This window comes from Hemicordylus capensis, chromosome 2 (assembly GCF_027244095.1).
Source record: "Hemicordylus capensis ecotype Gifberg chromosome 2, rHemCap1.1.pri, whole genome shotgun sequence".
Lineage (NCBI taxonomy): Eukaryota > Metazoa > Chordata > Lepidosauria > Squamata > Cordylidae > Hemicordylus > Hemicordylus capensis.
The window spans coordinates 161,020,307-161,032,465 of NC_069658.1; the positions used below are offsets into that span (position 1 = coordinate 161,020,307).

Genomic DNA, 12,159 nt, shown 5'->3' on the forward strand with positions numbered 1-12,159 from the left:
GCCATTTTTGGACACCCAGGGGGATAAGAACCTTTAAGAGCTGCATGGGAGGCAGTAACTCCACAGTTGTGGTGGGAGAGGCTTCTCAGCTTCTGAACCGAGCAGCTTCTTTGAGGGGCAAGGTTCTGTCCCAACCACAACACCAACCCCCACTGTGCATGCATGAGTGGGCCTCACACCGGAAGTGCCTGGCCGAGAGTGGAGGCCATCACCTGCTTGGGAAGCTTCACCCAGAAGGAGCCCCACAGTACCAGCTTCCTTTGAAATTTGCATGCCTCTGCATTTCTAACACAATAAACCAAAACAAAACCAAGAACAGAACACAATATGCTTTATTAAACAAGAGGACTCAAAATGACACAGTATATACTTAAGATATTGCACTTATAATGGCCAAATGACTGAAGATGTGTAGCACTATTTTCCACATCTTCATTAAGTTGTATATTCACAAACAGCAACACATCTCTCAATTCACTGCATGCACGCGCGTGCGCGCACACACACACACACAGAGGAAGTTTATTGTTGTCCTTTCATTTATTTGGTTATCATTATAATTCCTTGTATATACTGTAATGTTATTTATTTTATATAGTAAAGCAACCACATGGTTTTGTACTCTTGTTTTTGCTTCCATTCATTTTGTTTGGTTTAGAATACTCCCTCTCTTGTGTGTACATGTCTAACACAGACAGAGAAAAGTTTCTGATAGGGATGTTCCGGATGAAAAGACAACTGGAGAAGAGGGTGAGTAAATGTGAATATGAATCTCTGCATTACAGCTGAAACCATCAGCTCTGGAATCCTTGACGAGAACGTTGGAACAAATGGGCCTTACATTAACTGCTGCTCCCCATAAGCATTCCTGAGGTATTTGTGGTGCATGAGAACATGTAGATACACTTCCATGAGATCTACAGACACTACAAAATCCCTTTGAAGAGCTTCCGCTACTGTTGTTCAGCAGAATTTGGACTGCTGTTTTGTTTTTCAAAAGAGCATTTGCTAAGTGCTTGGGGATAGGCAACTTCCTTATGACTGTGCTTAACCCTAGTTAACAGCATCACACTGTCTCTCTTGCCAACCACTCAGAGATAGAACACGGATGCTTCTACTCTGCAATAGGGAACAGTGGTGCAGCTGTACTCCATCCACTTTTAGCATGAGGACACTATTGCCATTATTGGTAACTATGATTGGGCAGAGGTAATGGGTTAGAAATCAATGCTGCACTGGGTCTCCATATTCTGAAGGGCAAATTCCCCCTGCCCTTCAGAATATATGTTAATTGTAAACCGCCCTGAGCCATTTTATTAATTAATTATTATTATTATTATTATTAATTCAATTTCTATACCGCCCTTCCAAAAATGGCTCAGGGCGGTTTACAGAGAGAAATAATAAATAAATCAGATGGATCCCTGTCCTCAAAGGGCTCACAATCTAAAAAGAAACATAAGATAGACACCAGCAGCAGTCACTGGAGGTACTGTGCTGGGGGTGGACAGGGCCAGTTACTCTCCCCCTGCTAAATAAAGAGAATCACTACGGTAAAAGGTGCCTCTTTGCCCAGTTAGCAGGGGATTTTAGAAGGGCGGTATGAAAATCAAATAAATGAATGAATGAATGAATGAATGGTGGGATCCCTCCAGAATAGTGGCTTAATTTTGCAAGGCACATTTCAGGCACACTCTTTTGGCACAATAATGCACCCTAGCTGGGGAATCATTGGTTTAAAGACACAGCCACATAGTATAACTGAGAGAGACGTTCAGTTCGGTTATTTTTGCAGTACGAAACAAAAGAGTCATGTTATAGGAATGCCTCTTAACACTGGCATACAAGAAGGAAAGGGATGTTTAACTTCTTCAGTGGTATGATCTCCCAAAGTTTTGCAAAACATTCCAATATTCTGGTTCAGTGTTTAGGTCAAATTTGTGCCACACCTGACATTCATCATTTTTGGTCAGAAGGGATCTTTAAATAGCCTAGTCCCTAGCAGAATCACCAGTGGATCTAGTACCAACCTATCATATGCATAGTGCCGTGTGTATGCTGCAATTTTGCAGGAGCACAGAAAAGCTGCAGAACGTAGTACTATATGTAGAATTCTACTTCACTGGCTCTCAGCTTCTGAGTCAAAATGCAAATTATGCTCTGAAAGGCAGGAATTTCTAAATTCTTCAAGAGTAAGAACTGAGATAGACAAGTGGTACTTCTCCTAATAAAGGCGGTGAGAAACCATTAAAATAGTTAACCTGTACAAAGACACCTTTAGCATTTGTTATCTTCTTGTAGCTCAATTGTAGTTCTCAATTATGTGAGCATCTCTGTAATTTAATAACCTGCTGCTGGTGCACACCATAAATTGACACATCATGCTTTCATTATGTTTATTGAATACACAATTTACATACAGCATACAATTTCTTGTTTGGGTAGGATTTCAAACCATTTCACAGTAAAGGTGAAGGATCCAGAAACCAATACTATTTGGAACACACTTCCTAACTAAATTAGAGCCTCCCCTTCTCTGGATGTTTTTAAGAAGGATCTGAAGACAAACCTGTTTCGTCAGGCTTTCAGTTTATTGTTTTCAGGTCTTGTGTTAGAGTTTTTCATCTGTATTTTAAACTGTTTTAACTGTGTTAATGTTTTAATTGCCGTGTTTTTAGATTGTGAAATGCCCAGGGACATGTTCATAGGATGGTATAAAAATGTGTAAAAATAAATTAAATATTATTCTTTGTCAACCAAATTCCTGTGACTTTGCTGGTCACTTGTATTTTTAATCCAGTCTACAGCCAATTGTGAGAAAGAGCATCATCTAGGAAAATCACAGCATCAATCCTGACAAGACAGCTGGGAAGATGAGATCCAGAGAGAGACTTCCAAACCAAATACTCTCAAAATCCTCTCCCCAGTTGTAACACTCGCTTTTTGCAAAGCAAATAAAGATCCTCTAAAATTCCTTCATCAGGAATAGAGTTTTCTTCCTGGCCTATATTTCCACGCAACCACTGTTATATTGCAATGACATGATCCCCTCTTAAAAGACTATCTTTTAGCATACTAATGGCTGTAGTGCTTCCCTGGTTACTTGATAACTTGAACACGAAACTGTTCTTCATAATTTTAAAAAAATCCTCTGGATGCTGGCCATCTATGCATGGGGATGCGTGCCGGGCCAGCGTTCCAGCCAATGAGAGGCAGAGAAGCCATGCGAGAAGCAGAGAGGGAGGCAGAGGACAGGGAGAGTGGTTGGGATGTTTTCTCTGGGGACTGTGGAGAAAGGAGAGAGGAAATAAGGGGAAAGTGCCAGATACAGTGGAGAAAGGAGAAAAGGAAGAGGAAATAAGGGGAAACGGATGAGGATGGGCGGTAGGCAAAGCCCCACCGCCCTGAGGAAGTGGATGGGCGAAGCCGGCAGGGAGAGAGGAGACTGGGGCTGGGGGGAAAACCAAGTCCCGGCCACGGAGGGGAGGCGGCGGCGGGGTGAGGAGGTGGCTGGGCTGCCAGGAAAAGGAGGTGGCGGCAGGAGGGGACGACCCAGCTTGAAAGCCGGCCAGAAATTGCGGGCAGGGGCAGGGAGAAGCGGCCTGGTGGGGAGGGAGAGAAAGCCCTACTGGCCTCAGGAGAAGCCCGGCCAGTAGGCAAAGTCACGCCAGCCTCAGGAGGAAGGAGGCGGGAGCAGGCAGCAGCGGGCCCAGGTTGAGGTGGCGGCTGATGCCGGGCTGGCCAGTGGCCCGAGAAGAGGGCCCGGGTTGAGGAGGCAGCTGCTGCCAGGCTGGCTGGCGGGGCTAGGGAGAGCAGCCGCTGGCAGGGCCAGGGAGGAGGGCCACGTTGTGGGGGGGGGGGGGGAGCAAGCAAAGCGAATTATGGGGGGCAGCGAGAGGGGGGAGCGAGAGTTGTGGGGGGAGACAGAGAGAGCAAGCTGTAGTGGCGGGGAGAGTGAGTTGTGGGAGGAGAGGTGGGGGGATGCCACAGGCTCAGTGCACTACCGCACAGATGCTTTGTGCAGGTTCAGCTAATTTTAAAATATTTCTTCACAATGTTCGATGTTTCTGTAAAAACCCACAACAGAGAAATGCTCTAGTGCAGAGTTTAAGCCAACCTGCTGCACAATGGACTTGTCTCTTGCTGCAAAGCTGTAAGAAAAATAACCCTTTCCAAGCAAAGAGATAACTAACAAGAGTAAGGCACTTAGTAAAAAGCAGTCATCTGGGACTTCTTGCATCAAAGTCTGGCCTGCGCACACATCGCGGTCACCTTCTTACAGTCTGTAGATCCCTAATGGACAGATCTTTCACCTCATCCACACGGCTCTTGTGAATCTGGAAAGCAGGCGTCACCCAATGGCCACACGAGCACTGCTCACCATGCCAATGGAAGGAGCCCAACTTTGATGCGCACTTGGGGCACAGAAGCTGCAAGAGAACATAACGAGACATAAGGGTCTCTCAATGCTCAACTTCATCTTGCGCTACCTGAACAGAGAAGCTTCAGAACAAAACACTAGAAGCTATTCTGAAACTCAGGATTACACTGATCAGTTCAAACAACATGAAACCTGGCCTCCATTGCCCACAGTCCCCTAGTATCTGAAACTTCTTAGCTAGCCACTCACTTCCTGCAGACAGCACACAACCACAAGCTTGTGAGGATTTCCTCATGAGCAACTCCAGTTCTACCGCAGAGACAGGGCTGGATGAAATTTGCCTTCCCACAGGCATTGCCTAGTCCCTTCTCATCCGGCTTGGCCTGGAACCAAGCCTATCACAAAAGGCAGAGAGGATTAACCATGTAGAAGGCTGGCTCCTCTCCCCAACATAGTTCAGTCTTTCCTCACCCCATCATCCAAGCTATACATACCCCACTCCTTGCTCACCCTATTAGGCTCAAGAAAAGGTAAAGTTGTGCCGTGGAGTCAGTGTCGGCTCCTGGCGCCCAGAGAGCCCTGTGGTTGTCTTTGGCAGAACAAAGGCGGGCTTTACCATTGCCACCTCCCACTCAGTATAAGATGATGCCTTTCAGCATCTTCCTATATCACTGCTGCCCCATATAGAAGTTTCCCATAGTCTGGGTACACCACACTTAAACTTGGCTGCTTCACTCAGGGAATTATAGCGTAAGAAACTATAAAACTAGGTTTCTTGTCCAAGGTTGGCCCCAGGCTCAGGGGCACTCCAAGCAAAGCCCACCTGGGTGCCCATCACCCGCCTGCTCACTCACCTTTTCGCCAACACATGCGGGTGCACTTTTCAAGCGAACAAGCATGTGCTCCCTGTCACCGGCCCTCCTTCCTGGCCACCGCCTCCACCTGCCGCTTTCGCGGCACATTATGACAAAGTTACTACACCACGGCAATGTAATGATAGCTTGCTGCAAAAGCAGCGGGTGGAAGCCCCGAAGGAGGCAGCAACTAGGAGGGGATGGGCAAGTGGGTGGGCATTCCCCAACTCCCTCAAACCTGCCTTCGCCACCTTATAACCCCTTCGCAGTGGGTTCTAATGATGTTGCCATATCGCGCACTGCTGTGTCATAACTTGTCGCAAAAGGGGCAGGCGGATGTAGAGGGAGAGATGGAGGGACGGGTGGAGCTGGCGGAAGGGAGGGTGACTGACGGGGAGTGCCCGTCCATGTGGGCAAAGGACACAGACTAACCCTGGGTCACATGTGACTCAGGCCATTGCCGCCCCTGCTCACTTGGCACCCTAGAAGACCACCTTGTTTGCCTGGAGGGTGGGCAAGCCCTGTTCCTGTCCAGTCTTCAGCAATGCAAGAACTACCCAGGTCACCTTCCAACTGCTAATTGGATGAGATGTGTTTGGGCTCTCCTGAGGGGGATGATGCGGGGGGGGTGCGCCTGGCAGCCTTGGGGCAGCTATTGCTGTAGTGGTGGGGAACAGAAGAACTGGTACTGGCAGAACAGCTGGCCGTTACAGGGGAAGAGAAACTAGTAATCTAGTAACTATTTCTGCTTCCAACTGTTCTGACAACTCTCAGGCCTTGGGGAGCAGCACCAACTACCCTCAGAGCCTGACCTTGCTCCTTTGTAATGCCAGGTCAGTTCAAAATAAGACCGAAATTGTTCATGGTTTGATCATGGATGAGGGAGCTGACCTGGCATGTATAACCGAGACCTGGTTGGGGGAGGCGAGTGGCCCAGTATGGCCACTCCAGCTTCTCCCTCCAGGTTACTCTGTTGTGTAGCAGGTTAGGGGAAGTGGGCGGGGTGGTGGTGGAGTGGCTGTGGTCCATAAGAATACCATCTCCCTTACCAGGGCCCCTGTGAGACAGTTGACTTATATTGAATGTGTATTTCTGAGGCTGGGAACTAGGGATAGATTGGGGATTCTGTTGGTGTACCGTTCACCCCACTGCCCAACTGACTCCCTAACTGAGCTGACGGAGCTGGTCGCAGAGTTGGTGTTGAAGTCTCGCAGGCTCTTGGTGCTGGGGGACTGCAATATCCGCTTTGGGACTGGCTTGTCTGGTGCGGCTCAGGAGTTCATAGTGGCCATGACAACTATGGACCTATCCAAATTAATTTTTGAATCAACTCATGTTGCCGGCCACACACTGGATTTGGTCTTCTGTTCGGATCAGGGGGATGTTCCGTGGGTGGGGGATCCGGTGGTTACCCCATTGTCATGAACAGACCACTACCTGGTTAAGGTTGGTATCATGGTCACAATCCACCCCTGCAGGGGTGATGGACCTATTAGGATCGTCTGCCCAAAAAGGCTGCTGGACCCAGCAGGTTTCCAAAAGGCCTTGGAGGGTTTTGATGTTGGTGCGGCTGGTGATTCTGTCGATGCCCTGGTGGGAACCTGGAATAGAGAACTCACCAGGGCAGTAGATATTATTGCTTCTAAGTGTCCCTCCAGGCCTGCTTCTAAGATGGCCCCCTGGTATTCCGAGGAGTTGCGGGGGATGAAGCGGCTTGGTAGGCGACTGGAACGCAAGTGGAGGAGAAATCGGCTCGAATCTGACAGGATGCAGCATAGAATCCATTTGAAGACCTACGCAATGGCAGTGCACGTAGCAAAAAAGCGTTTTTGGTCAGCGCGCATTGCGTCTGCGGGTTCGCGTACGGCAGAGTTATCCCAGGTGGTGAGGAGTATAATTTCTGCTCCTTCTGCCTCAAATCAGCTCGCTGAGATACTCTGCTGTGACGCCTTTAGTAGGTTCTTTACGGATAAAATCTCCTGTATTCGGGCCGACTTAGACTCCACTATTTCTGCAGGGTCTGTGAGGGAGGTATCCAGCAATCCCTCTTGCAGTGTTAGGTTGGATCAGTTTCAATCTGTGACTTCTGATGACGTGGACAAGCTGCTTGGAGCAGTACAGCCTACCACTTGTTCTCCGGATCTTTGCCCAACCTGGCTGCTTCCAATCTCCCTTGGCTGGGCAAGGTAATCGAGAGGGTGGTGTCTAACCAGCTCCAGGCAGTTTTGGAGGAAACTCATTATCTAGACCCATTTCAAACTGGCTTTAGAACGGGCTATGGGGTTGAGACAGCCTTGGTCGGCCTGATGGATGACCTTTACTAGGGAATTGACAGAAGGAGTGTGACTCTGTTGGTCCTTTTGGATCTCTCGGCGGCATTTGATACCATCGACCATGGTATCCTTCTGGGTCATCTGGAGGAGTTGGGAATAGGGGGCACTGCTCTGCAGTGGTTCCGTTCCTATCTCTCAGGTAGATCCCAGATGGTGGAGCTTGGTGACAGTCGCTCCTCAGAGCAGGAGCTGTTATATGGAGTCCCTCAGGGCTCCATTCTGTCACCAATGCTTTTAAATATCTACATGAAACCTCTGGGTGAGGTCATCAGGAGATTTGGTGCTGGGTGTTATCAGTATGCTGATGACACCCAAATCTACTTCTCCCTTTCATCTTCAGGAAATGGCACTCATTCTCTAAATGCCTGCCTACAGGCAGTAATGGGCTGGATGAGGGATAACAAATTGAAGCTGAATCCAGGCAAGACGGAGGTGCTCATTGTGGGGGCTCAGAATCTGAGGAGTGAGTTAGATCTTCCTGTGCTGGATGGGGTTACACGCCCCCAGAAGGAGCAGGTGCGCAGCTTGGGAGTACTCCTGGACCCAGGCCTCACCCTGGTTTCTCAGGTGGAGGCCATGGCCAGGAGTGCTTTCTATCAGCTTTGGCTGATTCTACAGCTGCACCCATTCCTTGAGGAGGATTACCTCAAAACGGTGGTGCACCAGCTGATAACTTCCTGGCTTGACTATTGCAATGCGCTCTACGTGGGGCTGCCTTTGTATGTAGTTCGGAAACTTCAATTAGGTCAGAATGCGGCAGCCAGATTGGTCTCTGGGGCAACCCGGAGAGACCATATTACGCCTATTTTGAAACAATTGCCGATATGTTTCTGAGCAAAATACAAAGTGCTGGTTATTACCTTTAAAGCCCTGAACGGCTTAGGCCTGAGTTACCTTAGAGAGCGCCTTCTTCTGCGGATCCCCACCACACATTAAGGTCATCTGAGGAGGTCCGTCTCGAGTTACCACCTGCTCGTCTGGTGGCAACTCAGAGGCGGGCCTTCTCTATAGCTGCTTCGGGGCTGTGGAATGCGCTCCCTGCAGAAATCTGCAATTTGAATTCTCTATTAGCCTTCAGGAGAGCCCTTAAAATGTATTTGTTTGGCCTGGCTTTCCAGGGTTTTAAAATTTGTTTTAATATTCTAACCCGATTTTGGGGCTTTTAATCACTGTAATTATTTAATTGTTGTTTTAAAATGTTTTTAAATTGTTAATTGTTGTTATATTGTTTTTAATTTGTTTTTAGCTCTTTGTTGTTTTAGTGGTTTGTTTTAATTGTAAACCGCCCTGAGCCATTTTGGAAGGGCGGTATATAAATAAAATAAATAAATAAATGTGTAGATGTGCACTTCCCTCACCTGTCCTTCCATCACTCCTAACAGTGCTGGCTCCATCCACTGGACAGGCTCTATGAAGTAAGACGTGCAATTGGGTCGAACATCACAGTAAAGCGTTCCAGTTTTGGCAGGTTCCAGAAGCCTCTTGTGAGCAAAAGCAGCAGGTCCCTTGCCTTCATCGTGAGTTAAAATGCTTGAACTTCGAAAGAGCAGACGCCTGTCCTCCCAGGAGCAAAAGACAACAAAATGACTTGGGAAAGTTTCCAATAGTAATGTCCTATGCCAGTAGCAAAGATTAATCTTATATGCTATCTTGCATGTTGTTTTAATTAAAACATTTGAAATTAGACACAGAGAAAATACACAGTATGAAACAAAAACACACCAGATCTAAATCCATCATCAATAACTACAAGGTATGCAGAAAACCACCAACAAAGAACAGAGACAAAAGGTCCAATTTTAAGTTCCAAATCCCAAGGCAAGTGTTCTTCTTTTGTATATAATACGCTTTGGCACTGCCACGATTCAAAGTTCTTCAGTCCACATATTAAGGGCAAAACCAGGCTTATATCCTTGTAAAACCAGCCTCTTGGCCACTAAGTCAACTCTCCTAATCAAAATGGCATGGCCTTCCTGGAATTCCCATGTATTCCAACAGCAGGATAGCTGGATGGTTCCTTGGGGTCAGAGGAAAGACACTGCTGGGCAAGCCCACAATGCATGAAGGAAGATTCGACAACTGGATCTCCAGTTTTTCCTGCATCCTTAGCCTCATTCAGACATTATAGTTAAAAGATAGTGTACTCACGGACACTGTCCAGAGCAGGAACAAAAATCCTGCCTGCCTAGGAGGTGTGTCAGTCATTTTGGTCACTCCCCTCCCACAGTGCTCACACTTACAGCCTTCATCCGAAGCAGTGAATGCTGTGCATGATGGCAGAGGATTCCATGATTGGGAAGCTTAGGCACCCGAGTCTTCCAATCACAGAAGCGCCTGACGTTATGCTTGCAGCCTTCCTTTCACCAATATGTCCATCCATTTGCCAAAATCCTCTACTACAATGACCTGAGCACTGGAATTTTGACAGAATAAGCAAGAAAGGGAGAGGGGCGGGGGCATGAATCCAACTTCTTATGAATCCATAAGAACAGCCCTGCTGGATCAGGCCCAAGGCCTAACTAGTCCAGCATCCTGTTTCATACAGTGGCCCACCAGATGCTTCTGAGAAGCCCTCAGCTCTAGCCTGTGGGCATGCCCTCTCTCATTGCTGTTGCTCCCCTGGAACTGGTATTTAGGGCGGTATAAAAATCAAATCAATCAATCAATCAATCAATCAAATATATAAATAATTTAGAGGCATCTTGCCTCTGAGGCTGCAGGTGGCCTATAGCCCTCAGACTAGTAGCCACTGATAGACCTGTCCCCCAAGCCCCTTTTAAAGCCATCCAGGCTGTTGTCTGTCACTACATCTTGTTGCAGAGGACTACAACTTCCCTGTTCTCTGTTATTCTTTATACTGTGAGCCTTCAAACCAGGAATCAGTTTGTTGTATTGTGTCTGGGAAACTGACCTAGTTCCTACAAACAGCAGATAAAGTAGCAAATCTATATCTGGATTGCACTTCAAACTGCATGATGAAAAAACCCACAAGGAAAAAAAGATGCACTTGAAATCAAGTCTAGCTTGTCAGAAAGAAGGCCGGTGTGGAATCCTTCTCCCCAACATGCTTTTTAATTTTATTTTTTTAATGGAATACTCTGTGATGCAAGCTTCCCCCTCCCGTTTCACTCTGAAGTGGTACACTTGCAAGAGAGGCTTATCACATCTTCTGCAGAACTAAGGACCTGTTATTATGCTGTTTCCAGGTAGCTCAAAAGTTACATCTATTTTCATGAAGCAAGCAGATGAATAGAATAGTGGGTAGCAACACTAGATCCAGAGTAGTAACTGGATCTGAAAGGCTTAAATGTCCTGTTATCGTCCAATTCCAGCATTCCCTCTAACAGGGATTCCTAGCTGTTGTTCTCTACAACTCCCATAATCCCCAAGCAAAAGCCATTGCAGCTGGGGATTCTGAGAGTTGTAGTCAACAACATCTGGGAATCCCTGTTAGAGGGAACACTGTCCAATTCCCAGGCAAATTCCAAGACAAAACCCTTTTGCGCAACCAAAATCTAGAAATTCCAAATAATTCTTTTTGCTTCCACATTGTGGGTAGGGAGACACCATCAAATCCCTGACCAAATCAATAACAGCATTTCAACATCAGTAAAACCAGTTGTTTTAGTGCAAGCAGAATGTGATCATCAGATGTAGCTTTTCTGAAATCAATGAACTTCTTCCTGGACCTTAAGTTCCAAATCTGTAAGTGATTTAATTTCTCATTAAGCAAAAAAGATAAAGCAAAGGGTGGGGGGAGGGGATTCCTTTTTATTGACAGTTCAGATGGTATTTCTGTTCTGAAAATACTGTTTTTCTTGTAAGAAGTGTTAAATCATTCAAGCCCAATGGTTCATCTAGCCAACATCAATGACAGCAACAAAGCACCAGAGATATCCATTCCTTCCTCTTAGCAAGCAGTGACGTGGGATACTCTGCTCATAAGACTGAACCTTCCCCCATCACCTCAGAAAGCAATCAAAACAAGAAACAAATGTAAATCCAGTTCGTATTTGTGGAGCCCCATACCTGCACTTCCTGCACCTGTACAGAACTTCACAAAACGAAGTCTGATGTACAGAATTTGGATCAGCTGCAAATACATCTTGTGGCAAGTTCCGTAGCTCTGAAAAGAGAATGCAACACTGAACTTACGAACAATTATCATGAGACATTTAATATACTCTGCTTTTGCCACAGTGCCACAAAGGAACGGCTGCAGCTGAAACCTCCCAAGGAGAATTCTTACTTTCCTCAGAAGACTCTCTGAGGTAACTACAGTGCTGCCAACTCAGTGCTGTAAGTTACCTCAGGTGGTGATTTTCTGCATCTTTAAATTTATGAGACTATGTGAATCTTTCAACATTATAAGGTCGCTCATAGCCCAGGAAGAAACCTCAGACTACTCAGATTCAGGTGCTTCACACGAGCAGCCCTACCCCAGTAGGGTTGCACAAACCCAGGTAGGGCTGTTCATGTGAACAGCCTTAACAAATGCAGACAGTCTTGCTGGTTCCTTAGAAAAAGTCTAGAGCAGCATAATGATTTTATTACGTTCAACTCAAAGTTACAAAGTAGTGAGGTAACTTCC

At 46.6% G+C, this 12,159-nt stretch overlaps 1 protein-coding gene across 2 annotated transcripts in view; it reads right to left on the minus strand.

Annotated features, from left to right (window-relative positions):
- Positions 1–314: 314 nt before the first annotated feature.
- Positions 315–12,159, minus strand: part of DUSP12 (dual specificity phosphatase 12) — a 28,299-nt gene continuing 16,454 nt past the window's right edge. For both annotated transcript variants that reach the window (XM_053298097.1, XM_053298096.1), the window contains exons 4-6: positions 11,598–11,694; positions 8,927–9,122; positions 315–4,430 (exon numbers count right to left, since the gene is read on the minus strand). In XM_053298097.1, the coding sequence (XP_053154072.1) occupies positions 4,269–4,430; positions 8,927–9,122; positions 11,598–11,694 (455 nt within the window). In that variant the 3' untranslated portion in view covers positions 315–4,268. The remainder of the gene's footprint in view (positions 4,431–8,926; positions 9,123–11,597; positions 11,695–12,159) is intronic.